Source organism: Alosa pseudoharengus, unplaced genomic scaffold (genome assembly GCF_046254945.1).
Source record: "Alosa pseudoharengus isolate Yale_2024_CS ecotype anadromous, Long Island Sound unplaced genomic scaffold, YU_APseudo_1.1 YU_APseudo_1.1_scf_10, whole genome shotgun sequence".
Lineage (NCBI taxonomy): Eukaryota > Metazoa > Chordata > Actinopteri > Clupeiformes > Clupeidae > Alosa > Alosa pseudoharengus.
Genome location: NW_027468565.1, coordinates 29,383,131 through 29,410,482, shown reverse-complemented (window position 1 = coordinate 29,410,482; position 27,352 = coordinate 29,383,131). Strand labels below are relative to the sequence as shown.

Below are 27,352 nucleotides of genomic sequence, written 5' to 3'. Positions count from 1 at the left end.
ATGAATTTACTCAGTAGTTGCCAAAAGCTTTCTCATACACTTCTTGGCTACTGGTTGTTTTGAATAGCACTGGTGTGACCATGTGCTTTAGTTGGAATGTGCAGTGGGAGGTCATAACGCACAGCAAATTTATTTGGTATATTGTATATGATATTGATATTGTATATTACCCAAATGTTGTTCTCTTAGCGTAGTTCTGAGGTGTGTGAATATTGGATGAAGGTGATACATTGTGGTTGTCTCCAACATTCTCACCTGATAGCACATAGCTGAAGCTGTTCATTTCACAGAAAAGGAAAGGTGATAGATAAGTCTAAGGCTGTGTCCTCCGAAATGGGAAAAAATACTGCCTTTTAAGATATCTAACAGGGGAACGAGGTATCGAGACCAGGGTTTCCGTTGTCCGGTATACCGGACATTGGCCGAAAAAAAAATGAAATGTCCGAAAAAATTAAATCTCTCCGGTCAAATTGTCCGATTGAAATTGGCTAATAATCCCGTCCCCTAACGCAATCTGAATTTGAGAATAAGCCATAATACGTAAGCCTATATTATGCGTCCTCTGGCTATGTTTTTAAACGAACAGGCTCTACCGTTTGAAAAGTAAGCTATTAAACAACACGCATAGCCTAGGCTATGCTGCATTTCAAATAGGAAGCGCACGCTTAAAACGTCCATGTTAAACAACGAACAGTGAGGCGGTTCGAACATGGCCAGGCCCAGGCAGACTAGCCTTAAAAGTTTTTTCAGAGGCCAGACGCGATGGATGATGATAAATTGGTAACGTCTAAAGCCTCAGATGTCCCGTCAACTCCAACACCACCAGATAAAAAGCAGAAGTGTCGGGCGTATCTGTCGGAATCAGTGACATTGGAAGTGGAGTTGCGGGGGATGCGGCCGCTCCAAGACACTGTCATTCTCCGTGTACACTGTCACTGGACATGCAAAGTGTTCTTTGCCCAAAGCATACAGTAGGCCTATGCGTTCTCTGTCTATGATCTAGGGCCTCCTCGACGAGGAGATTAGGCTACTGGTCCGCGAATAATTTCTGCCACAATTAAACGGTATCATTGAACCGCGGCCGAAAGAAAAATAAACTAAACATTTCCAAGAATAGGAAACATTTCCTAATTTATTGTTATCAAATAGAGGCATAGCATTAGGGGGTAGTGGTGTGAGCGCTCATTCTTGTATGTGCGCATCTGTGTAAGTTACTGTAAACAGTCACCACTGGAGATAACGTAGCAGCAACAAACAACGTAGCCTTTTTAAAACAACGAACGAAGCGGACTCTTGCTGTCCATGAAAAGATACTGGCTAGATCTTGTTCGGTAGGTTTATGTTAGGCTAATGAACATGTTGCATTCTATACAGCTTGATTATAGCCTGTCTCCAATTTTCCCTTAATTTGACTAATTAAGAAGCGATAATATATTTGACCGGCATATCATCAAAATGTCCGGAAAACGAAACCTCGACCGGCACCATTTTTTTCTAGCGGAAACTCTGATCGAGACATGTCCGAGTCAAATATTTCTGTAAAATGCTGCCTTCTAAGACGTTTGTTTTGCTGAATTTTGAAGGCAGAGTAGATATCCTTCTAAAACTGAAAGTTCCGGTCCTTGATTATGATTGGCTGAATCGCGTTCGATGCCGTTGTAAAATCCAACACAAACATACACCTTGACCGCATTCCGTTCTATATTACTGCGCTATCATAACTTGATACAAAAGATAAAGTAGCTGCGTCTCAACGTTGCTTGGCAACCATTCAGACAGAGGAAATATATTTCTTGGCGGAAGAATGATTATCTATGAATAAATCATTACATTTCTCGTTGCTTTGCCTTTACTTTATGAAACTTTGCCAGGTATTTATAACAACAGTTTTAGAAAAGCAATAAGCCACTCGAGTTCGTATGGTATTCTGACAACGGTGAGATGCAGCTAAAACGGTAACGGTATTTCTAGTATTCTGACCGGTGTTCTGTGTTGCTATCTTGCTAGGCTGTCCGAAACAAAGTTCGTAGCTGGTACCTTGATGCCTGCTATGGCAAGTGACTCATTACAGAGCTGAAGGCACCGAGACAATAGACAGCTGCCTTCTGTTTCGGATAGACCCTAAGTGCACATCTGTGTGTGTGTGTGTGGACACAACACTGCTCATTTGCTTTCTAGTTCTCCGTTTTACTTTTTCAACATCTTACCCTTTATTCCTCCTCTCTTTTCTCTCTCCCTCTCTCTATATACTGTATATATACATCTTTATCTCCCTGCACCTCCCCCTCTCTCTCCCTCCCCACCTCTCTCTCTTTCTCCCTCTCTCCTCATCTCTCCCCATCTCTCTCTCCCTCCCTCTCTCCTCATCTCTCCACCTCTCTCTCTCTCTCTCTCTCTTTCTCGCGCTCTCTCCCTCTCTCTACCTCTCCCTCCCTCTCTCCCCATCTCTCTGTCTCAGTTGGAGGGCCAGTGCAGGGAGCTGAGTAGCGAGCAGCAGGAGACGCGGGTGGAGAACGCCAAGCTGCGCCAGACAAACGAGGAGCTGCAGCAGGAGCTGGACCTCACCGCCCAGGAGCTGTCGCTCGCGCAGGAGCAGCTCGGCCTCCTGCAGGAGCAGGCATCACAGCTACATGATGAGAGAGAGCTGTGAGTCACAGACACAGACACAGACACAGACACAGACACAGACGGCTCAGGACACACACACACTTCTCAACATTTTGGAGCAGGCCTCACAACAACAATGGAAGTGGGTCCAGTTGACGGGCCAGATAACGATACTTGTTTGTGGGAGGCAGGTTGCTGTAGAGTGTTGGCAGAGACTAGCCGAAGGTCAGATGCTGTGGTGCGTTGGCGACTGGTCAGACGCTGTGTGTTCGCCCATGGTTATGCTGTGATTGCATCATTGTGTTTTGTCTTTGTTGTTCCCATAGTGAGATGTACCGAGTCACTGAAGGTCTGCAGAGGGAACGGGCCAGTCTGCTGAAACAGCTAGACCTGCTGAGGTGAGAACACACACTCTAACACACCTCACACACATTCACACATTCTCATTCACACATACACATAAACACATGTAAGGATCCTAATTACCAGGCTGATGATAATCCTTTCAATCATATGTGGACTTTTGTTCAGCTACTAAGTGTGGGCCTGTTGTGGGTCTACTGTCACATGCTTGTCACATGTCCATTGGAACAGTTAACTATAGGGATAGGAAATGTAATCAAATGTGTACCTTAGCATGTCTTTATTGATTCACTCTTACTACAACAATGGTCTCAAGTCTCATCAGCAGTACTCCTCATGTGATCCCAAATCAGCTGACCTCCAATCATGTGATCCATATCAATGTAACCAATCACAAACTGGGTAGCCTATTTAAGGGAAGTTGACACATTATTCTGGGAGCCTCTGTAGCCAGAACTCCTACACCCCAGGTTTGTAGCCATCATCCTCTGAAATGGTATGTTCTCTGATTTGATTTCCTAAATGTTCCTTTAACCTGTTTTCGTAACTTTCATATTATTCATTTAGATGTACCTTCTAAAATGTATTGGATGTAAAATAAATTGTTATGCTCTAATCCGCATAGCCTTTCTATTGTAGCCTTTCTATATCAACCCACTATGGATAGCAATGTTACATTGAACCGAAACGTTTCTAATACTGAGCGGAGTCAGATTTATTCGGTGTAACAGGGGTTTATAATCAATTGTTGTATTTCCAACAGCGCGCGGACAGCTTCACGATTTCCTTCACCACTCTTCAGTTCCCTCATTGGTCCTGAAAAGTGACGTCATTATACACATCCTGAATGAAAATTACACACACACACACACACACACACACACACAGACACACACACACAGACACCATATTTCATCTCATTCATTTAAGACCTTCTTGGTGGAGCAGCGGTAACGCCATCGTCATGACAACCGGTCAGCCCAGTCTCGTATCCCAAACCCGCTGTTGAATCCTGAGTCTGTGTCACTTTGGATAAAAGCATCTGCTACATACCGGTCAACTTTAACTTTCTTTAGCCCGATTCTGGGCTGTCCTTTCAGTTTCTGTTGCCTGTCCAGTTCATTCCTACAGACCACATATGCACACTCAAGCAATCAAGTAGGTATTTTTCATTGATTGCTCAGTCACTGATTCCTTATGCTAAAACAGTCCTGCAGCCCCTGTCCATGGCCAAAATGACCTAACTCGTAAGAGGAACCGTTGGCTTCTTGTGTCCGGGCTCTGAGGCTGCTGCACCAAGCCCTGGTTTCCTCTGTTGAACTTGGGGGGAAAGATTAAACAAGTGTCTATGTAGAGAAAACTTGCTGATGATGTCATATGTTCCACTGGGCATGAGCACGTATTTCTTATCATCTTATCCTCGGAAGGAAACAGAAACAGCCGTAGACACTCACAAACAAACACACACTCACACACAGACTTATCTTTCCCTTTTTATCACTTTTTTCTTTCTCAGAGAAATGAACAAACACCTTCGGGATGAGAGAGATATGTGCTATCAGGTGAGCATGCTGGGAATAGCCCCAATAGATAGCCTTTACACACACACACCGCAGAACTAGGCCAAGAGAGTACATTCAGCTTTTTCCACCATAACAAATGGTAAACAACATACTACAATCTCCACTATAGGCATCCCAGATCACAGCCAGCTACCAAGCCAAATATGCTTATTACTAGCTGTCATAGCAAGCATCCTGATGGACATCAACAAGTGAAAGACATTTTTACATGTATTCATTTCTGCATGTAATCTTTCTTTGTTTAGTAAAAGGTCTTTAGCTCCTACTCCCATACAATCAAACATCTTGACACCTCAGAGACAACTGAAAATGTTTACACTCCATGAAGGATCAACGTTGGTTTATCTGTATTCACTGTTACTCAATCCCATTTGTTTTGTACATCAGTGCTGTGATTTCGGACTGTTAGTGAATACTTTCTGGCTTTGCCTGCTTCCCAGAATCCCAAGAGTTTGTCCTGGAGTCAGAGATCGGCTTCCCTCAGCTCCAGATACTCCGAGCGGCAGTCGTCCTTAAAGAGGTACACATCCGTAGACATGTGCGCACCAGATGGCTGATACTATCTATTAGGTCTACTTAGGGTTCTTTTGCAAATCTAGTGAATTGATGCACTGCCTTTACAGTCCTGCAGTTTAAAAAAAAAAAAAAAAAATGTATGCTTTTGCCACCAGTTTGCCTAACTCGAATATAATGAAACATAGTCAGCCCTTGTCACTGTTTTTGATGTTGTTCATACATTCTGACTGCATAAGAGATATAGTCTCTTAAGAAGCCATAGAGATCTTAATGAAATAGTATTCATACCCCATAGTCACATCATTATTCAAGATGAACAGCCATGAGTTATTTCTTAATGTAGCACGAAGACTAATAATGCAACATTCAGGTTGTTCATCTCCAGGTTCATTTCCCCAGAAGGGATTTTTTTTTCTTGTAAAGGGCTACACAGACCACTATCTGTTGTGTAATTGAATAAAGAACCCTCCTTAAGACCGGCATATTGGAAGAAAACAATGTATTTAGCTAGATGGACTAAAATGGAGCATGCTGCTTTTCCAGGCTGTTGTTGTTGCTCCAGGATGTTATCCTTTTTTGAAGCTTTCTCAGTTCGTATGGTTACCATGCTTGTTGTTTTTTTATGTTTTGAATGTGGCACTTTATATTTAAGGCTGCATAATGAATGGGACTTATTTGTTGTGACAGACGGTTAGGCATTTCCATAATGACTAGATGTTAGTTGTGACAGACGGTTAGGCGTTTCCATAGTGACTAGATGTCACTCTCAGATGCTTGGTTTTGTTTCTTTGTTTTTACTGTTTTTGATTCAAACTTTCTGCTGCGGGTGTTGCATTGTGTAGAATACACCACTCCATTTGATTAGTCTTTTCTCCCACTCTGCAGTCAAGAGGGAAATCAAGCTCAATTTGCCTCAATTTGTTCTACTTCTGCCTCTGTTTACCTCTGGAACAAAACACAGTGTTGGTGCAGCTCTCAGCTTTCTCCAGTTCTACCAGATGTTATTGAAACTGAAGAAAGAAAGAAAGAAAGAAAGAAAGAAAGAAAGAAAGAAAGAAAGAAAGAAAGAAAGAAAGAAAGAAAGACGTTTGTCCAGTGCAGTATGAGCAAGCCCATGTTACCCATATGATCCTCTGTGGTCTGACTTGCAGTGATACAGACGAAGAGGAAGTCCTGCCTCACTCTAAGAGGAAGAGCAAGATGGGATTGAATGGCCACAACGCTCTCCCTGGGCAGGAGAACCTGCCCCTCAGCACTGCTCCACACAAACACCTGCAGCGCATCATCTCCATAGAGGAGGACCACCTGCCTGACCTCCTGCAGGAGGAGCCCAGGACTCAGCTCCGGCAGTGGAGCGAGGAGGAGGGGGTAGGACACATACAGGCATGCATACACGCACATATGCATGCACACACACATGCACACACACACACACACACACACACGCGCGCACATATGCATGCATGCATGCACACACACACACACACACACACACACACACACACACACACACATATACATGCATGCACACACACACACACACACGCGCGCACACACACACACACACACACACACACACACACACACATTAGAGGTCGACCACAGGACAGTTTTGATCCTTATCGACACATATTGTTATCGGTCTTTTTTTGCTAGTATGTCTGCCTAGTACATTAGAATTGGGACTTATTCTTAAACTGTTATGTCATGCCTGGACACTATAGCCTGTCTTATTCAAACAGTATTTTACCAGTATTCATTTATTTGCCCATATGGACAGTTCTTCCTACATTAAAGTTTAAGAATGAGTGACTAATTCTTGAAAAGTATGAAAAGTATTTGCAAGCATTCCTTTTGATATACATTTGTTAATTACCATCCCACTAACCAAACAGCTACATACCGGTAAATCAAAATCAGCCCAGATGGTCAACCAAATATCAGTTATTGGCCAATAGACTACTGAAGCCATGACCTAGCGTTGTCAAGGCAGCAATGGTCACTGGACCTAAACAAACCAGTCTAACCATAGAGGTGACCATGATGGTGGCTTTCTTAGTCTATTTATATTTTTACAACATTTCTAAGACGTTAAATTGTTTTTATACTGTAGGAATCATATACTACAACACATATTCATACCAACATGATCAAATTTGCGACTACAGCGTTTTGTTTTAGCATGGGTTTCCTCAGTAAAAGTTTTTATTTTTTGAGGCAAAAAACGTCACTCTTAACATCCACCAATCTTTAATAAGACGTAAAATATCCACTGGTCACTGGAATTGTGTTTCTTTCTATTACACCTACCAGGGAATCTGTATTATGTGGCTAAGCTGCTGCCTAGCAGGTAAAACACATTTAAATGGCTATAGCCTAGCCTACATTTAAAACAATTTATTAGCGAGAAATGATGCCACATGTCTACATTCTATTGAAGCCACTTCAAAAGTTTGTTTAGATTCAGATGGAAACGGAATGTCACACTTTGGTACTCTATATAGAGCCATTAGAAGCATCCACATGTCTTTGGCTCCTGAGCACACATGCCTTTTCTCCGCAGGATTTGGAGGAGGGCATTGACCTGCAGATGAGTAACATCTACCCACCCAGGTCCAGCACCCCCAGCTCTGAGAGCCGTCGCTCCGACACCCCCATATCCCCCCGCCACCAGCCCATCGGCAAGGAAACCGCAAGCAGCGTAAGTGGACATCTTGGGTACCTAAGGGGGTCCTAAGGGGGTTGTTTGTTTTTTGTTTTTTCTTTTTAATCCTGGATTCCTTTTTCTTTTTTTGTTTTGTTTGTTTTTCTCTTTCATTTATCCAGACAAGTGCAAGAGAGACAGCTCTAAGCACTTGGACTTTCAGGTTGTCAAAACTACAGTCAACTACAGTCAACTACAGTTAACTACAGTCAATTACAGTCTACTACAGTTAACTACAGTCAATTACAGTCAACTACAGTCAAGTACAGCTTCAGCTGTTGATTCTGCTTCATCCTCTGAATGTACTCCTCGCAAAAACAGCTTAGAAACAGTTTAAATAATAAGTCTGATTCCGGTCTGAAGCAGAAAATTGCTGTGTCTCCATCAGGGAGTTCCTCGGAGGAGGATTAAGAAAGCACAGAGACGGTTGAGTTCATCAGTCCATAGATATATATACACACACACACACACACAGAACACTGACGCTCTCTTCAGACAAGGGGAAATTACAGGGGTGTTTTTGCTAAGCTAAAAATGGCCAACACAGGTGTATTTGTCTTGTTTCTTTGTGCCGAGTAATTTTCACTGAAATGGCCAGTCGAGATGCCATGTTCTCACAAGACTTATATTCCAGAATGTCAGCAGTTGTTACTGGTATCAGTCAATCATCCAAAATGCTAATCCTGCGTGAATAGACCTTTTGTTCCATGACGTGGAGGTCTCTATCCTCGCCTGTCCATTGTGTGGGTGGGCACACAGGAGTCCCTGCACTTGGAGGCCCGCTGTTCATTTTCTTTCATTGTGACTTTCTGAGCCTCTCAAAGCCTCTCATTACTGGGTAGTTATCTTTTTGTGAGTTCAGACACCATTCTCTACCTACCTGAGGCCACTGTGAGCAGAAGGAGGAGATGCTGTGTGTCTATGAACAGAGCAGGCTGTTAGGCTATTCAGTGGTTTTGACATCCATGATGATCCACAGATGGGGCTTGAATTTACATTCACAACGGTAAACGGTTATGTTACGGTTTCAGTAACGACTGCTGTCTATATGCTCTCTCTCTGTCTCTCTCTCTCTCACTTACTCTCTCACTCTCTCTCTTTCTCTCTCTCTCTCTCTCTCTCTCTCTCTCTCTCACTCTCTCTCTCTCTCTCTCTCTCTCTCTCTCTCAGGTTGAAGGGACGCCCTCTGCTGCTCCAGACCGGCTCTTTAAGATCGTTCTGGTGGGAAACTCAAGTGTGGGGAAAACGTCCCTGCTGCGCCGCTTTTGCAACGACAGCTTTCACCCCGGCACCTCAGCCACAGTAGGTGTGTGATCATTTAATACTCTCTCATCTAGCTGAGATGCATGTGAATATCAGCATGATGTCCATGCCCCCTGAGAATTTTTTTTTAACAAGGTCAGGATCATCATCGGCAGATACAATATGAACAGTTCTGATATGTCTTGCTGATTAGATCTCTGGGAAGCCAACCTGGCTGTCTAATGCTTTAATGATGCTTGATAGATAAATGGGACATATTTTACTTCTAGTTGAAATGCTTTCTTTATTTTTCATGTGTGAAGGTCATTAGTCAAAAGACGGACTAGGTCAGGGATTCCCAAACTGTGGTACGTGTACCACCGGTGGTACACAAGCTTCCACTAGGGGGTATGTGAGATGAAATGGTCAATGTCGGAAAGGTGTTTAAAAAATCTTTTTTGTTAAAATCTTAAGCCTATGCTCTTTTTTCTTTGTGTTTCCTAATGTTGTTCTCCACACTGTTTTTTTTTAGTGTGAGAGCTCATAGGCCAGTTGCACATTGTGATTTTGTTATTTGTTAGCATGTACTGTAGGGCGGCTAATTAAACATGATGCCTGGAATGCGTCAGTAGAATGTGTTACATTTTTATGTGTCGAATGGTGGGGGTACGCGAGCCGAGTCAGGATTGGGAACCGCTGGGCTAGGCTATATTATGTATGTATCTACATTTAGGTTATCACAGCAAGAGTAATAGATTGAATCTAGGACAGGCGAGACTTGGTGCTCTCTGAAAAATATAGGCATATCTCACATTGGAGTCATTCCACGGCAACTCAGCCACCCATGTACATGACACCTCTCAGATTTTGCTGAAAAGCGGTGAATATATATGCCTTATGTTACCAAACAAAGGAATCTGAAGTTTCAGGTCAATATCTAACGGTTTGCCTGTGGCGTCCATTTGAATTTCGGGTGCCACGGCCCTAATTGACACATTGGAATTTCACATTTCATCTTCTGCCATTTTTGGAAGCCCATAACGTCTGTTCTAATAGTGGTATGTTTGGGTGTTGGGATGTTTGGGTGAGAGGTGGGTCACCAAAGTCCTAAAAAATGTTGACGGCATGTGTGATTTTTCACTGTTTGGGTGGCCCTAGCACCACAATTAATGATCATATTTATTCTAAACAGGATTATTTGTTAAATGTGGGAACCTTGCTCTTGCCAAAATGAATTTGAAGGGTATGGTATCACTGGTGGGGGTTTTATGGGGGTCCAAAAACCCTCCGGCAGAGGTGACTCTTTAGGAACCCCATATTTGGACCCCCAAATGACCATGTGGGCACTTGATGATCCTAACGGGATTTATACCAGATAAAAATACATATTTGTATGTATACTTTTAATGAAATACATTTTTTGACTATGAAGCTTCATAATATTAATTTTAGTCTTTATAATGCACCATTTTGGACATTGTTTTCAGAAGTCTGGAATGTAGATCAGGGAGAATTTAGTGATGATAAAGCATGAAGATAGTGGAAATAACTTAGTATTATGCTCAGTGATGGCAAACAATTGAATACTGGGACTGTCACAGATTAACCCCTTATCCCCCATGAAAGAGACCCTCTATCAAACTTCAAAATTGATATAAAGCAATGATGCGATCGTGTTCCACTGATCATTTTGGCCGAGGCGTAACTTCTCTCCAGTTTGTATGTTTCCTCGTGTTTTTTAATATCTTCTGCACTAACAAAGAAGAATGTAATGTTCTTTTTTGCAACGTCGCATGGGAAAAGCCCATGTGATGGAATCGGCGGAACTCTCAAGCGTCTTGCAGCAAGTCTGCAGGCCACTGATGCAAACCATATTCTGACACCAATTGAGATGTTTCAATGGGCAAAAGAAAACATTAACATTACATTCTTCTTTGTTAGTGCAGAAGATATTAAAAAACACAAGGAAACATACGAATTGGAGAGACGTTACGCCTCGGCCAAAACGATCAGTGGAACACGATCACATCATTGCTTTATACCAATTTCCAAAAATAAGATACGGATAAAAATAATATCACAGGATACAATATTCACAGATGTCGATGCAGGAAAACAATCGGATTCAGAACACTTGGATACAGAACACCCGGAGGCAGAACACTCGCGGTCAGATCAGCCACAAAACTCAATTTTCCATCCAGGAAAATACATTGTCTGTACTGTATCTATGATGATGACTGGTTCATTGGAAACATTGTTGAACGTTCAGATGAACATGGTGACGTTTTTGTGAAATTCATGAAGTGTGTCAACAACATCCTCACATGGCCATTGGACCAAAGACAAATCCCCTGTTGGGTGCCATTCCAACATATCATTTGTTGTGTCAGTGTGCCAGACATCTATGGACGCAGTGCTCACCAATACAAACTTGACCAAAAGGACCATGACAAAATTATGTCACTGCTTCCACAATTTCTTGGATAATAGTTAAAGACACTATTCAATTTAATTTTCAATTTTATTTGGAGTGACAGGGGCAAGGAAAAACTCCCTTTTATTTGTAGTGTTCTTACACTATGTAACATTCTTGTTATTTAGTTCTTTAAAAGTTTGATGGCGGGTCTCTTTCATGGGGGACAAGGGGTTAATCCGTGACAGTCTCAGTATTTAATTGTTTGCCATCACTGAGCATAATACTAAGTTATTTCCACTATTTTCATCAAAGTCAAAGTCAGCTTTATTGTCAATTTCTTCACATGTTCCAGACATACAATGCTTTATCATCACTAAATTCTCCCTGATCTACATTCCAAACTTCTGAAAACAATGTCCAAAATGGTGCATTATGAAGAATAAAATTAATATTATAAAGCTTCATAGTCAAAAAATGTATTTCTTAAAAGAAAGAACAAATATGTATCTTTATCTGGTATAAATCCCGTTAGAATCATCAAGTGCCCACATGGTCATTTGGGGGTCCAAATATGGGGTTCCAAGAGTCTCCTCTGCCGGAGAGGGTTTTTGGACCCCCATAAAACCCCCACCAGTGATACCATACCCTTCAAATTCATTTTGGCAAGAGCAGGGTTCCCACATATAACAAATAATCCTGTTTAGAATAAATATGATCATTAATTGTGGTGCTAGGGCCACCCAAACAGTGAAAAATCACACATGCCGTCAACATTTTTTAGGACATTGGTGACCCACCTCTCACCCAAACAGTAAGGAATGTTGATTCTGCCTCCAGAATTGTGTAGCTACAATGAACTACCACACCAGTTCCCAGCCCTCTACCACTATTAGAACAGACGTTATGGGCTTCCAAAAATGGCAGAAGATGAAATGTGAAATTCCAATGTGTCAATTAGGGCCGTGGCACCCGAAATTCAAATGGACGCCACAGGCAAACCGTTTGAGATATTGACCTGAAACTTCAGATTCCTTTGTTTGGTAACATAAGGCATATATTCACCGCTTTTCAGCAAAATATGAGAGGTGTCATGTACATGATACCCCGATATTGGCTGTTTTCACATGGAATGACCCATTGATAGAAATTCATATTCAAATTCAATTCAATATCATGCATCCCTACAATCCTTGGCTCACACTGGAAAGAGAGTGTGTTGTAATATACTGTGTGTGTGTGTGTGTGTGTGTGTGTGTGTGTGTGTGTGTGTGTGTGTGTGTGTGTGTGTGTGTGTGTGTGTGTGTGTGTGTGTGTGGTGGAGAGAGGAATGACGCAGGAAAAGCAGACTAAAGAGATGATGAGTGTTTGTGGTTTGTGTTAGTGTGTGAGTGAGAGAGTTTAAATGCTGATATTTGTAAACTATGAAGAACCACTGGGGGCTACTGGTTGTTACTTCTTATTGTTAATGCCGAGTTGTTTGCAGAATGGTTTAGTTTTCTGCAACATCACCAACACTTCTACCACCTTCTCCACTTCATCTGAATTTCTGTCCTGCTCAAAAGCACCCTTACTGCACACTTAACCTTAACAACTGGACATAGTACTACAGTTGCACAGGCTACAATTTCATGAAGACCAGATGGGTACTTTCTAGACTGATTAGGTGTGAAGGCCACTCATTGCAAGATAATTGAAACTATTTTGCAATTATTTAAACATAATATCACATATACAGTTACAATTTGTTGATTCAGTTTCACAATAGGTCTGTTGGTATGGGCTCTGCATCTTTAGACAGTTGTCCTCTGCTAATGGCAAACATGATCTGTTTGATATGGGATGAACGATTTGGTGTCAACAATAACTGTAATTGCATTTCTGCCTTCATCAAGCTCACGTCCAGTACTGTATTTTCGCAAAAAACTACCTTCTCAGACAGTATGTGAGTGTTTGCAAACGTTCGCCAAAAACGGCAGAAACCTGTTTGCAAACGTTTGCAAATGTTCGCCTATGTTTGCAAATGTTGAACACACCTCTGGCCTTGTGAAAGCTGTGAAAGGAAGAGCAGTTGTGCTGTGTTGTGTAAGAGTGTGCTGTTAACATGCTGCTTACTGGTGTGTCTGAGTGAGTGTGTGAGTGTATGAGTGAACTTCCAAACCACGCCAAGCCAAAGCCACAAGAAACCATGATGCACACAATTAAAAAAAAAATCCAAAACAAAAAAAAGATTTGTAACATACAATACACAGAAACTCAAATAATCACTATGACAATACAATAGACATATATAAATAAAATGTGTGCAAGGTCTGTTTATTATAATAATATATGGCAAGCCGATTGAACATTTATTCAGATATCTTGATATCAGGCATAATTGTCATGTACATGCAAGACATTTCTGTCTACTAGTTAACTAGTGAGCCATTTCTGTGTGAACTAGTTAACTAGTGACAGCCAAAATGCTCACTAGTTAACTAGTAAGGCCCAAATTCTCTATAGTTAACTAGTTTATATGTTTCATATCTTACTAGTTAACTAGTAATGCTCAGCATGTTCACTAGTTAACTAGTGGACACTGAAATGTGCACTAGTTAACTAGTTTAAAGACTTCTATATTTTACTAGTCAACTAGTAAGGTACAAAAATGTTTACTAGCTGACTACTGAATGTCAAATTCCCACTTGTTAACTTCTATGTAATTTGGCCAGCCGCTTGGGCATTTATTCTGATATCTTGATATCAGGCCAACATGCAAGCCATTTTTGTCAACTAGTTAACTAGTGAGCCATGTTTGTGCACACTAGTTAACTAGTGACAGCATAAATGCCCACTAGTTAACTAGTGAACACATATTAGCTTCACTAGTTAACTAGTGAGAGCCAGAAATGTCCACTAGTTAACTAGTAAAGGCCAAAATGCATACCAGTCAGCTAGTTGAAGGCTTTTGGGTCTCACTAGTTAACTAGTAACAGCCAAAAATGTGCATGTTTACTAGTGAAGGCAAAACTCCTCACTAGTTAACTAGTTGGAGTAGGTCAATGTCACTAGTTAACTAGTGAACCATAAATGGCTTACTAGCTAGCTAGGTGATGGCAGCAGGCTCACTAGTTAACTAGTTGATGCATCCTTTGTCCAAACTAGTTAACTAGTGAGGTCATAAATGTATACTAGTAAACTAGTTGAAGCCTAAATTCACACTAGTCAGCTAGTGGCGCAGAATTAAAATTAGGAGGCGGAGAACTCTGGAAATTGAGGCTTTCTATTGGCTCCCTATGTCCAAATAGAAGATGACAACCAATCACAGCGCAGAATTTCACAAAATCCCACCTACAACATTTGCATAGGAACTCTAGCTAGTAAACTAGTGGCTTCAGTGTGACACATGTAAACTAGTGAAGGCAGAACTGCTCACTAGTTAACTAGTGAAGACCCAAATGCCCACTAGTTAACTAGTGAGGTCTAAAAAGTGTCACTAATTTACTAGTGTGCACCAAAACACCCACTAGTGAACTAGTGATGGCAATTTCCATTCGACTAGTTAACTAGTGAGGTGCAAAAAGTGTCACTAGTTTACTAGTGTGCCCCAAAATGCCCACTAGTTAACTAGTGAAGGTCATTTCAGCCCCACTAGTTAACAAGTGAGATGCCAAAATGGTCACTTGTTAACATGTAAAGGCCAAAATACCCACTAATTTACTAGTGAGGGTGTTGTGGGCCTTACTAGTTAACTAGTGGCATGTATATTTTGTTACACCTAAAAAGAGAAACAAGCTGACCGTTTTTGTCCACTAGTTTGCATGTGTGGCAGTGAAGCAGCTCACTAGTTAACTAGTGCCTGAAACGTCTATTATGCTAATTCTAATGAGAGGGTGGGTAGAAGACTCGTATTGGATATTATGTAAGAATCCCACCCAGTCTAAATGTAAATTTACTGTTCATAGCCTCGCGATCAGGTCCTGATGGGTGCCCCTAGTGGCTAAAGTGACACACTGCTCTGCAACGGTACTTCAGTATAGATAGTAAAGCAGAGCCTGCAGTATGCAGTATCTCATATTCTGTGAAAATGTTTTTTAATAATAACAGGGAAACCCCATGCTTTAACAAGTGAGCTCTTAGTGATCCACACCAAAGATTCAAGGGATCGATTTTAATATTAGGCCTATTCTTTGTTTATTGTTGCTAGGCAACCACAGACATAAATGTATCCATTCAGTCACGCTTTTCTGATTAATAACTGAAAAACAAAAGATTGTACACATTAACTGCACATGGTTTCAAAAGTAATTAAAAGCTCAAAGATCAAGAAAAAAACTTCATGCACTTCTTAAGAATTCAACCCTGGTCTCCCACATGATGTCCTGCTGCTTAACCACTTGAGCTAGTCTTGCCACATCAGCAATGCTATCATCAATGTTCATGTTACTGAAACGTTTTGTTGCTAGGCAACCATATACAAATGCCTCCAGTTTTATCGCGATTTTCAGACTAATAACTGAAAAACTAAAGATTGTAGACATTAACTGAACGAAGATTACAGCAATACACCACAACTTTGTCACTAGACATGTTATCAAAACATATTTTTATGCTCAAACGATCTTAGTTTATAAAAGTTTGCTCTTAGAACAGCCTTGACGAAGTCAGCCATGTTTTCTAGGTTTCTGAGTCCTAAATGGACCAATCAAAATCCTTGTTCCGCCTTCTTCATTTGCATGCAAGTGCGACATTGCGCACTAGTTAACTAGTGGCCAATGTTACGTCCCACTAGTTAACTAGTTGCACAAAATGCCAGCCGTTTGTGTATTTATTCAAATTCCACTAGTTTACTAGTGTGAGGGGCATTTTTCTCCTGCTAGTTCATTATGGACAGTGTTTTGTCCTCACTAGTTAACATGTAAGGCTCAAAATGCCCTCTATAAGCTAGTGAAAGGCATTAATAATGCAGATATGCTCACTAGTTAACTAGTAAGCATGTCCTTTTCCATTACTAGTAAACTAGTAAGGCCAAACATGTCAACTAGTTAACTAGTGAAGGCCAATGTCTCACTAGTTAACTAGTAAGAGTACCTTTTGCATTACTAGTAAACTAGATAGCTCCAAAAACAGCCACTAGTGTGTGTCTTGTGCGCACTAGTTAACTAGTGAGCTGCTTTACTGCCACACATGCAAACTAGTGAGACTTAAATTGTTCCACTAGTTAACAAGTGGACAAAAACGGTCAGCTTGTTTGTGTTTTTAGGTGTAACTAGTTAACTAGTGAACAAAATATGCATGCCACTAGTTAACTAGTAAGGCCCACAACACCCTCACTAGTAAACTAGTGGGTATTTTGGCCTTTACATGTTAACAAGTGACCATTTTGGCATCTCACTAGTTAACTAGTGGGGCTGAAATTGCCTTCACTAGTTAACTAGTGGGCATTTTGGGGCACACTAGTAAACTAGTGACACTTTTTGCACCTCACTAGTTAACTAGTCGAATGGAAATTGCCATGACTAGTTCACTAGTGGGTGTTTTGGTGCACACTACTAAACTAGTGACACTTTTTAGACCTCACTAGTTAACTAGTGGGCATTTGTGTCTTCACTAGTTAACTAGTGAGCAGTTCTGCCTTCACTAGTTTACATGTAAGTGTCACACTGAAGCCACTAGTTTACTAGCTAGAGTTCCTTTGGCCAGCATGTTAACTTGTGTGCCACATGCAAATGTTGTGGGTGGGATTTCGTGAAATTCAGCACTGTGATTGGTTGTCATGTTCTATTTGGACATAGGGAGCCAATAGAAATCCTCAATTTCCAGAATTCTCCGCCTCCTAATTTGAATTCTGCGCCACTAGTTGACTAGTGTGAATTTTGTCTTGAACTAGTTTACTAGTATACATTTATGACCTCACTAGGTAACTAGTTTAGACAAATGATGCATCAACTAGTTATCTAGTGAGCCTGCTGCCATCACCTAGCTAGCTAGTAAGCCATTTATGGTTCACTAGTTAACTAGTGACATTGACTTACTGCAACTAGTTAACTAGTGAGGTGTTTTGCCTTCACTAGTAAACATGTGCACATTTTTGGCTGTCACTAGTTAACTAGTGAGACCCAAAAGCCTTCAACTAGCTGACTGGTATGCATTTTGTCCTTTACTAGTTAACTAGTAGACAATTCTGGCTCTCACTAGTTAACTAGTGAAGCTAAAATGTGTTCACTAGTTAACTAGTGAGCCTTTTGGCTCCCACTAGTTAACTAGTGTGCATATTTTGGCCCTCACTAGTTAACTAGTTCACACAAACATGGCTCACTAGTTAGCTAGTTGACGAAAATGGCTTACATGTACATGACAATTATGCCTGATATCAAGATATCAGAATAAATGCTCAATCTGCTTTCCATAATAATATTAATAATAATAATAATGATTTAATAATAATAAAACAAAAATGTATATCTCTTTAAATACAATTTAAACAAGACCACACACAAGAACAGTTTGATTTTGGACTGGTTTCACTCAGTGGGTTGCATATTTTGACCATCCAAATAAGAACTCCTGACACTTATTCATATTCAGTCTTCTAATGTGTGTAAAAATGTAATTCGCTAGAGGGGGTGGATTAACTCTCGACATGCATAAAGTATAATGCAATTAAAATGGATAGAGTTTATTAACATGGATTTGCATCTGTTGCATCTCTACCAACAGTGCATGTTTCCCTGACGACCTAACATTTTCATCCCACAGCTGATCATAGCTCTTTCCTTGATTTAGAGATTGTCTATTTTTCATTTGCATGACACAGTGGACAAAGCAGGTGTGCATGTTCTTTAGCTGAATTTCATAAATGTGCATAGAATATGTGAATGAGCTGAATGGATGCCCAGCTACTGAGAGTTTCGCTCTGAGAGTGGCCGTGTACACTTTAGAAAGAAAATAAAGCTCAGCAGTATTGTTCTACCGTTTCCTTCTGCTAGTGCATGATTAACTACGGTCCCTTTCACCAAATGGCAGAGGCTTCTCAGAGCCACTGGCCTCACTGAAAATAGCCTCATCACAGACTCATCCCTGCCTGCTTCTGAAGTCCGACAGCCTTTAAAGGTCCTGCCAGAGCTTGCTCTCCAGCATGTGGGCTCACTCAGTCAGCGACTGACCATCAATCAATGGTGCCAGCTCTTTCATCTTGACACAGCAGAGCCCTTTTTCCGGATTATTCTGCAGAGATATGAATGCCACATTGATTTTGTTATGACTGGATGGAAACCAGGAGCATGTGGGCAGCAAAGCGTGATATGAGTGCTTTGCTTACTGACCTTACTGTCTCTTCTTTCTGACCAGACTCGGTTTCTTTACGCTTGAGTTGTTTATGATCAAACTGGTAATTTCGCTCAATAATGAATTTAAGCAAAAGCCACCAATTATTACTGAACCGTAACTCTGGGGTTTAGATACCGGATCATTACATTAAGTCAGGACGAGGAGAACACTGAGGAGCGATTTTACAGCTTTTACCGTATTTTCCGGACTATAAGTCGCACCGGAGTATAAGTCGCACCAGTCAAAAAATGTGTCATGAAGAGGAAAAAAACCTATATATATATATATATGGGCAATTCCATGCAAAGGTCATCCTTACCATGGAAAAAAAAGTTGTGCATACGCAAATAGAACTGTTGTTAAAATCTTCATTTAGGTCTATATTTTATTGTTTGTAACTGATCTGATTGAATTTGATGGAGAATGACACTCTTTTTACATCATAAATATGGTGTGCAACCATACAGAAACAACATATTTCACATGGTAATATTATACATATTTCAAAAGTGGATAAATGGACCCAATGTTCAAACAAATTGTGTCATTTGACAAATTCCAGATTGACAAGGGAATGGTAGAGTAATGTCTATGCTCAGCTTGCCTTTAAGAGCACAACTCCTTACATTTGTAAGGCTTTTGTTTTTAAGTCAGCAAGTTCCATGGCCATGTCACATCCATAACGTTTTATAGGAAAAGTTTATGCTACACATACAGTGTTGATGCGACAATGCCCATAGTGTCTGTGCAAAGCTGATTTATATCAATGTAAACTGCACTGAGGAAGCAATAATTTCATCGCTAGTTTTTTATGATTACTATTTCAATTGTTTCATATCAAAATTCACTACTTAATTATGTGTTTTATGTAGTTTGTCGAGGACTGGTTCAGACACGTCACATCCATAACGTGAAACCGTCACATCCATAACGCCAGTTTTTCCTACATAATGCATTACGAAAATGACGCATAGTTTCAAAAACACACTTTTTGTGTTCATTCAAGTCTCCTTCATGTTACATATATCATAGTTTTGGCAGTTTACTTCAAAATTCACAGAGTTTGTAGAAAACCTGTAATCTCTCACAAAAGTGTGTCCATTTCATGTCACATCCATAACGCTGATAAAATGCCTTGTATTCTTAGGATGAAATTGATTATATGAAATTTGAGGATTTCTCAGTATTCAGAGGACAGAGGTTGCATTAAAAGTTATGCAAATTAATTCACTGATACTAATTTTGCCCCCACTCTAAGGCATTTTGTTTACCAATATGAGTCCAATTGTCACATCCATAACGCTGGAACTGCCCATATATATATATATATATATATATATATATATATATATATATATATATATATATATATATATGTTGCACCTGAGTCGCAGGACCAGCCAAACTAAAAAAAAAGTGTGACTTATAGTCCGGAAAATACAGTAATTTATTTTCTTTTTATCCTTTTCATCCTCTATCCTTGCAATGAGGAGGCAGTGGTCCAGAGAGTTTACGTTGTCTTTGAGATGGTTCCAGTGAGGAGGCAGTGGTCCAGAGAGTTTACGTTGTCTTTGAGATGGTTCCAGTGAGGAGGCAGTGGTCCAGAAAGTGGACAACTGTCTCTGAGACGGTTCCAGGTGGAATGCACCCTCTCCTAGCTTAATTTTAAAGTCTCCTTGAACTCGTCCTGCTCTAACAACTCCGAGTTAGCTTTGCATTGACTACCTTTTCCAACAGTGTCTTTGTGAGAATGGATGGGTGTGTGGCCTTCATTACTGTTCTGACAGTAGCGAAGTCTTAGCATTTTTGCTATTCCTAATTACGATGTTATCATTAGGAACTGGATAAGATGAGATGTCTAGTTCCGTGCATACAGTGTGTGTGACAGATTTGTGACCAGTTACGGCCCTCTCTGTGTGTGTGTGTGTGTGTGTGTGTATGTTGTGTAGGTATTGACTACAGTGTGAAGACCATTACTGTGGATGGCAGCCAGGTGGCGCTGCAGATGTGGGACACAGCGGGCCAGGAGAGGTGGGTCTGGAGTCGATTACCCAATATCAACCATGAAAGCCTAGAAATCAGAGCCTGTGCTGTTTAAACCAGCCTCCCCATCTCTCTTCCTGTGCTGTTTCAACCAGCCTGCCCATCTCTCTTCCTGGTACCTTCATAGTCTTCAGTGCAGCCACTGTGCACAATGTTTGCAACATGATTGTGCATTTCATTTATAAAAAAGAACTATGAAATATGCATGTGAAATGTGATTGTTCAGTGAGCTGCATGTTTTCATTCAGATAGCCATGGCTGTTCTTTGAAATCTCTCCCACCTGTCCTCAGGTATCGCTGCATCACCAAACAGTTTTTCCGCAAGGCGGACGGAGTGGTGGTCATGTATGACATCACAGCCCAGCAGACGTTCACTGCAGTGCGACAGTGGTTGACCAGTGTGCAGGTATGGCATGTCGATAAATTTTTTTGTGGGGCGTATGATGAACAAACAAAAATAAAAAACAATAGAAAACACAATTTAACGTTTGTTGTATAAAAGCAATATGGCACTCTTAATCCTTGGGTTGGTAAAGAATGTACCTGCGTCTGTGCTTACCTGCTGCATCTCTCAAGTGTCCTTCCCAACGCCACTCTCACTTGTGCCATATTGCTTACATATTTATTGCCCCTCTAGTTGTTAAAGTTTTAAGTCATTTTTTCGTTGTAACATTTTCTTGATCTTGTAGAGTTGTAGATGACCCTGTATTCAGGCTTTAGGGAATGTACTACTTTTATAAAAATAGCATGTGTATGGAGAAATAGGTTTTTTTTTCCAGTGTAACAATTTTAATAACGGTGGTGTTATTGTTTCCCCACTAATTTAATTGCACTAGATTGCTAAGGTAATGAGTTATCATTTCATGCATTGAAACTGCCAAAGTAAAGAAAAATATCCTCAATTCAGCTCTCTGACTCACTGTGTGTGTGTGTGTGTGTGTGTGTGCGTGCGTGCGCGTGTGTGCGTGCGTGTGTGTGTGCGTGCGTGTGTGCGTGTGTGCGTGTGTGTGTGTATCTTGCTGTTGTCTTCATAGGAGGGGGCAGGTGAGGACATTCCCATCATGCTCTTGGCTAATAAAACTGACCTGGAGGGGAAGAGAGAGGTGCAGGGCCGCATGGGCGAGTCATTAGCCAAGGTGAGGAGTGTGTGTGTGTGTGTGTGTGTGTATGTGTGTGTGTGTGTAAATGTGAGTGTGTGTGTGTGTGTGTGTGTGTATGTGTGTGTGTGTGTAAATGTGAGTGTGTGTGTGTGTGTGTGTGTGTGTGTGTAAATGTGAGTGAGTGTGTGTGTGTGTGTGTGTGTAAATGTGAGTGTGTGTGTGTGTGTGTGTGTGTGTGTGTATGTAAATGTGAGTGAGTGTGTGTGTGTGTGTGTGTGTGTGTGTGTGTAAATGTGAGTGTGTGTGTGTGTGTGTGTGTGTGTGTGTGTGTGTGTGTGTAAATGTGAGTGTGTGTGTGTGTGTGCGTGCGTGCGTGTGTGTGTGTGTGTTAGGGACAATGGCCACTAAGTTAGTGTCATGAGCCAGTTTAATAAATTTGTGGACTTGATTTAGAGCTTCTATAAGGCTGTGTGGAAAAAAAATGAAGGAGCAATGAATCACAAAAAATTAGTAAGTATATCTTTTCCCTCTATTTTGTCTGGTCATTAGGTGGTCAAATGCATCCACCAGCATTCAAATGACAGACCAGCAGCATCTTTCTTTTCCTCTCTTGTTTGTTGGCGTCTGAGGCCATCACTGACCATGTTCTCTTCCTGTTCCAGGAGCTGCAGCTCATTTTCTACGAATGCAGTGCTTACTCTGGTCACAGTGTGACTGAGGCCATGGTCCACTTAGCACGGTAGGATGACCCAAAGCAATGTGTGAAAATGACACGTCAAGACACATTTAACATTCTGGTCTTTCAGGGATATTAAACTTAAGTAATTACATTCACTGAATTTCTAAAGGTTCAATTAAACACCTTGACACAGTCCACTGTTGAATGTTGCATGTTGACTACCTCATTAGAGGTCAGAAAGCGTAAGACTGACCTGTAGTGTCTGTTGCCCTTGGCCAGCCTTCTGAAGGAGCAGGAGGACAGGGAGAAGGAGAAGACAGTGGAGCTGCAGGGGAGCCCCGCAAAGAAGAAGTCCTGCTGCTAGCGCTCCTCCAGCAAGTAGCCTGCAGCCCAGCACCCCCAAAGGCCTCCCCCAAGCACACTCACACAACCACCACGTCCACCTGGCCCTGCAAACTAGAACGTCCCCATTGTGGTCAGCGCTCGCTGTTCTGTGTACGGAGAACATGAACTAAGCTAGGAAGCGACAGGCTTTTAAGTGGACCTGGCCCATGTCTGGTGATCTGACGTGACCGAAGCTGTTCCAGAATCAGTTTGGGTCTAGGCTAGAGACCTGTGGGCACATGGTGTCGATGGTTGTGTAGACGTTTGGGGTATACTCTCTTTTCACCTATTTTCATGGACACCATTGAAATTATTTAATGTGGTCACAAACAGTACAGACCTCTTCTTTTGGATTTCAAATTGCCATTTGCTCGGCTGCAGTTGGTAGTTGTGAACTCAGTGTAGTTCCGGTATAACCAGCTAACAGGAGCAGATGGGAAAGGTTTTGTTTTCTCAAACAAAAAACACAAACAAAAACTAATTACAGCACATAACCCTCTTAACTTAAATGTTACGCTAAATGCCTCTCAAGTTTTATCTTTTTGTTTGTGTTTATAAATGTAAAAAAAAATATTTTTAGAAATTTGTGAAAAACATGTTAACACTTAAGCAGTACCCAGACACATACACAAACACAAACACACGCACAAACACACGCACACACACACACACACACACACACATACACGCACACACACAAACACATGCTAAAGACACAAACAGTACATGTGTGGCTTTCAACAGCTCATCCCTACAAATGATCCACTCTGGGCTTATTTCCCTAATCCTAATTACATTTTATAACTGAGACGCTCCTCTAATAATAAGACTTGTCTGTGTAATTGATGCCTAATGTGGATTTAATGATGTTTGCTTGAGCGCACTGCACCGAGGAGACCCAGAGATGAAGAATGTGTTTGTCTGCGTGTGTCTGTCACGACTTGAGACATGCAGACAAACAGTTGTTCATTTTGAGAATTGTTGTGGGCTTTTAACACACAGTCTGATCACGCAGTTGGTTGCCTTTGTCTTACAATGTGCTCACAATGTGTCAGCGGGAACAATATGGTGTAACACTTTCAGTAAGTTGTAAACACGCAAGCACCAAAGTGTCAAAGTATTAAATGTGATCTTTGGTGAGCTTTTATTTAATATTCCAAAGTTGTATACTGGCCAAAAAGCACGAGGGGTTCGAGTTAAAGTCAGAAAGTTAAAACTCTGTAGAGTCTGGTACGGAAGGCTAGTAATGAAGTCTCATGGGAAAGCCCTTGATGGTTTGTATGGGTTTTATGAAGGATACTTATAAAGAAGCTTTAAGATAGTCTTAACACGTCTCGTTTGTACGTGTATGTGGGGTGTGTGGGTGATACTTCAGAGTAGTGATTACATTACCTACTCCGTGTGTGTGTGTGTGTGTGTGTGGGGGGGGGGGGGGGATGAGACTTCATAGTGACTACATTACCAGCTCCTTGTCAGAAAGAGAAACAACTTCCTAAACTGTAAGGCCTGTTTATTTATTCATTTTGTTTGTTTGTTTGTTTGTCTGTGTAACAGTAGCTAAGCGGCATTCCTTAATGGATTCTCTCTGTCATCCACAGTGAGTGGTGTGTTGTCGTGTATTCTGATGTACACCTAGTACTACCTTAGCTCCCCAGATTGTTGCAGATTCAGACAGATTTGTTCTGACAACAGTCAGTCCTGGTGGTGGCAGGTGTCGGGGTGTAAATGTAACGTTTGTGTGTGCTGTAAAAAACGGTTAGCGTACTCAGTGCACTGTAGGTCAGTCAAGTCATCTTTGTTGCTTTGAGTTATGTCCATGTGTAGTTTTGAGTTTATAGAGTGCTAATATTTTTTCAGTGAGTACTGAACACTGTGTATTTGCACTTTGGCCACGTTAAACAAATTCATCTCTCACTTTATGTAAATGGACTTTGTGTAATATTTCTGTGCACATGAATGTAGTTGTAGGAAATGTAAATAAATAATGTTATTGTATGGTTTTAATTGTTGAAATTAAAATTGAATAAAAAATAAATAAAGAAGCATAAGAGTAATTTCCAGTTATGTATCTATTTGTCAACTGTTTTAGCCTAAAAAAAGACTGTGTGAACTAGTTGACGTGTTGGTGTTTGTAGGTTTGGCATTGCTGTCATACTGTATTTCTCATAGAGATCATTGTGATGCCAAGCCTCCAATATGATTGGGATAGTACAGTATGAATCTGGCTGGAGGCCATCCTTGGTGTTCGTGGACAATCAAAAAATAAGGGGCCTTTCCCCTTGACAATATTTCCTGCAGGGTGACATTGCTGAACATAGCCTATCTCACTTGAGTTCCTCAAGACAAACATCTGGCCACAGAATGCTTCCTAATATATACTTGTGTTTATTGCAATTGGTGTTATTAAGTTGATGGGTGCTATACTATATAGATAGATGTACTTTATTCATCCCCAAAGGGAAATTACAGTGATAACACTTGTGCAAGCTCTCAGTGTGTGACCGACTCATCAGAGGAAGAGGAAGTGTTTCTGGCCTTCAGCAATAAACACTTGGGCATGGCCTATAAAATGTAATTTCAGACAGGAAGTATTGCTGGCCCACACAATGTCAACATCAGAGACATTTTGTAGGTTGGGGAAAAAAAAAAAGAAAAAGAAAACTGGATGACCAGTAGCTGTGGGGTTTTATGAGGACGAATGGATTCAGGGGCACAGGGACAATGACATGCGGAGCTCAAACTATACACACAAGTTCTATTTATTTGTGACCTATTATAGCAATATGACTTCTCTTTTGCAATTGTGTTGATCTGCTATACTTAGAAGTTGAAAAAGTTACACCATATCATTGCATTGTAATTTCCCAAAAATCAGATTAGGTCATTCTTCCATAAAGATTTGTTTGGTAGTGCATCATTTACTATGCGTAGGCTTTGTGGACACTGACTTGTTGTACACAAGTGCATGTGCATGTGAGTGCATGTGCTTGGGTAACTTCAGATGTCTTAAAGAAAAAGCAGGCAGACCAGGGTTCCTACACATTTTCCATTTCAAAATTCCATACTTTTTCCATACTCAAATTTCCAAACTTCTCGGTAGATTTTTCTGACCATAATCTCGACATTGCGGCCACATCTGATTTGGGATAACTTGGTGAAAACAAAGGTATGGACAACTGAAGTGAATTAAAAAATGACACTAATATTCGTCCATTTAGCTGGGTCATTTTTAGTTGTATCTTAGTTATATTATGACGAAGGGGACTGACAGTTAAGCTACACAACAGTAGGAATGGTTCATTATGACCTGAGTGAAGTTATTAGTACTGCAAATGCAATAGTCTGGAAACACAAATATTTCTCCATACCCTTGTTTCTTTTTTCCATACTTATCCAGACCTGGAAATTACTAAAATAAAATTCCATACTTTTCCAGGTTTTCCATACTGCGTATGAACCCTGGCAGACTGAGAGTGAAGTAGATGGGCAAGTAAAATAGTCCTCTTGCGACCTCCAGTGGACATGGGTAGAAAGAACAAATAAACAATTTATCACCAGTGCCTTCCAGAGTTTAATGCTTGATATTCATTTTGGCCACACATTCTTATCTTCTATTGATTTCAACAACCTTTAAAGCCCAAGCGCCCCAAAAAATTAGGAAAAAATGTGATTTACAATCTTTTGAAAACCTAATGATTTATAATGTTAGTCCAACAAAATCTAAAAGCAGTCATACTTAACATTTATTTGGCATGCTCTTCAAATAAATCTTACGCTCATAAATTCAAATACTTTTTAACGGTAAAAGGCAAAATGTAATTTTATGTTAAAGCAACCTGATAGCGACAAGTGACCTCAACCATGAAATAACAAATCAACAATAATCTTAAAAACATTAAAATGCTTCACTAATACAGCAAACCTCAGCACTAAAGGACAGTCAGGACTGTGCCTATTCAAACAAAACTTGGGTCTGTTTTGCCAGTGAATACAATGTTTTTGGTAAAGAGAGTGTATGTCTGTGTCTACATAATCAGCGTGTCACTACGTCTGTGTGTGTACATGTGTGTGTGCGTGTGTGTATGAGAGAGTGTGTGCAGTGCAGTATTCATAAAGCATGACATGTCATCCTGAGGCTGGAGAGCACCTCTCCAAGCCATCACCTTGGCGACGACTGCGTTAAGGGCACAGGTGAAGACAGGAGCGTGAGCGTATGCCGACGCAGAACCACAGGTGGACACAGGAGAGGGATCAGTGTGGGAGAACATGCTGCCGACGCAGAACCACAGGTGGACACTGAAGCGTAACCAGCAGTGGACGCCCACGCAGACCCACAGGCGAGGCAGACCGCGTGCTGATGATGGCCAGGACGAGGCAGACCGCGCACTGATGATGGCCCAGGCG

At 41.0% G+C, this 27,352-nt stretch overlaps 1 protein-coding gene across 2 annotated transcripts in view; it reads left to right on the top strand.

Moving 5' to 3' along the window:
- cracr2aa (calcium release activated channel regulator 2Aa) overlaps positions 1-25,018 on the top strand; it is a 45,611-nt gene extending 20,593 nt beyond the window's left edge. For both annotated transcript variants that reach the window (XM_076269426.1, XM_076269429.1), the window contains exons 8-19: positions 2,459-2,646; positions 2,934-3,005; positions 4,487-4,532; positions 4,994-5,073; positions 6,221-6,437; positions 7,633-7,770; positions 8,944-9,079; positions 20,692-20,773; positions 21,077-21,191; positions 21,820-21,921; positions 22,548-22,624; positions 22,844-25,018. In XM_076269426.1, coding sequence (XP_076125541.1) covers positions 2,459-2,646; positions 2,934-3,005; positions 4,487-4,532; positions 4,994-5,073; positions 6,221-6,437; positions 7,633-7,770; positions 8,944-9,079; positions 20,692-20,773; positions 21,077-21,191; positions 21,820-21,921; positions 22,548-22,624; positions 22,844-22,928 — 1,338 coding nt within the window. In that variant the 3' untranslated portion in view covers positions 22,929-25,018. The remainder of the gene's footprint in view (positions 1-2,458; positions 2,647-2,933; positions 3,006-4,486; positions 4,533-4,993; positions 5,074-6,220; positions 6,438-7,632; positions 7,771-8,943; positions 9,080-20,691; positions 20,774-21,076; positions 21,192-21,819; positions 21,922-22,547; positions 22,625-22,843) is intronic.
- The last annotated feature ends 2,334 nt before the right edge of the window (positions 25,019-27,352 follow it).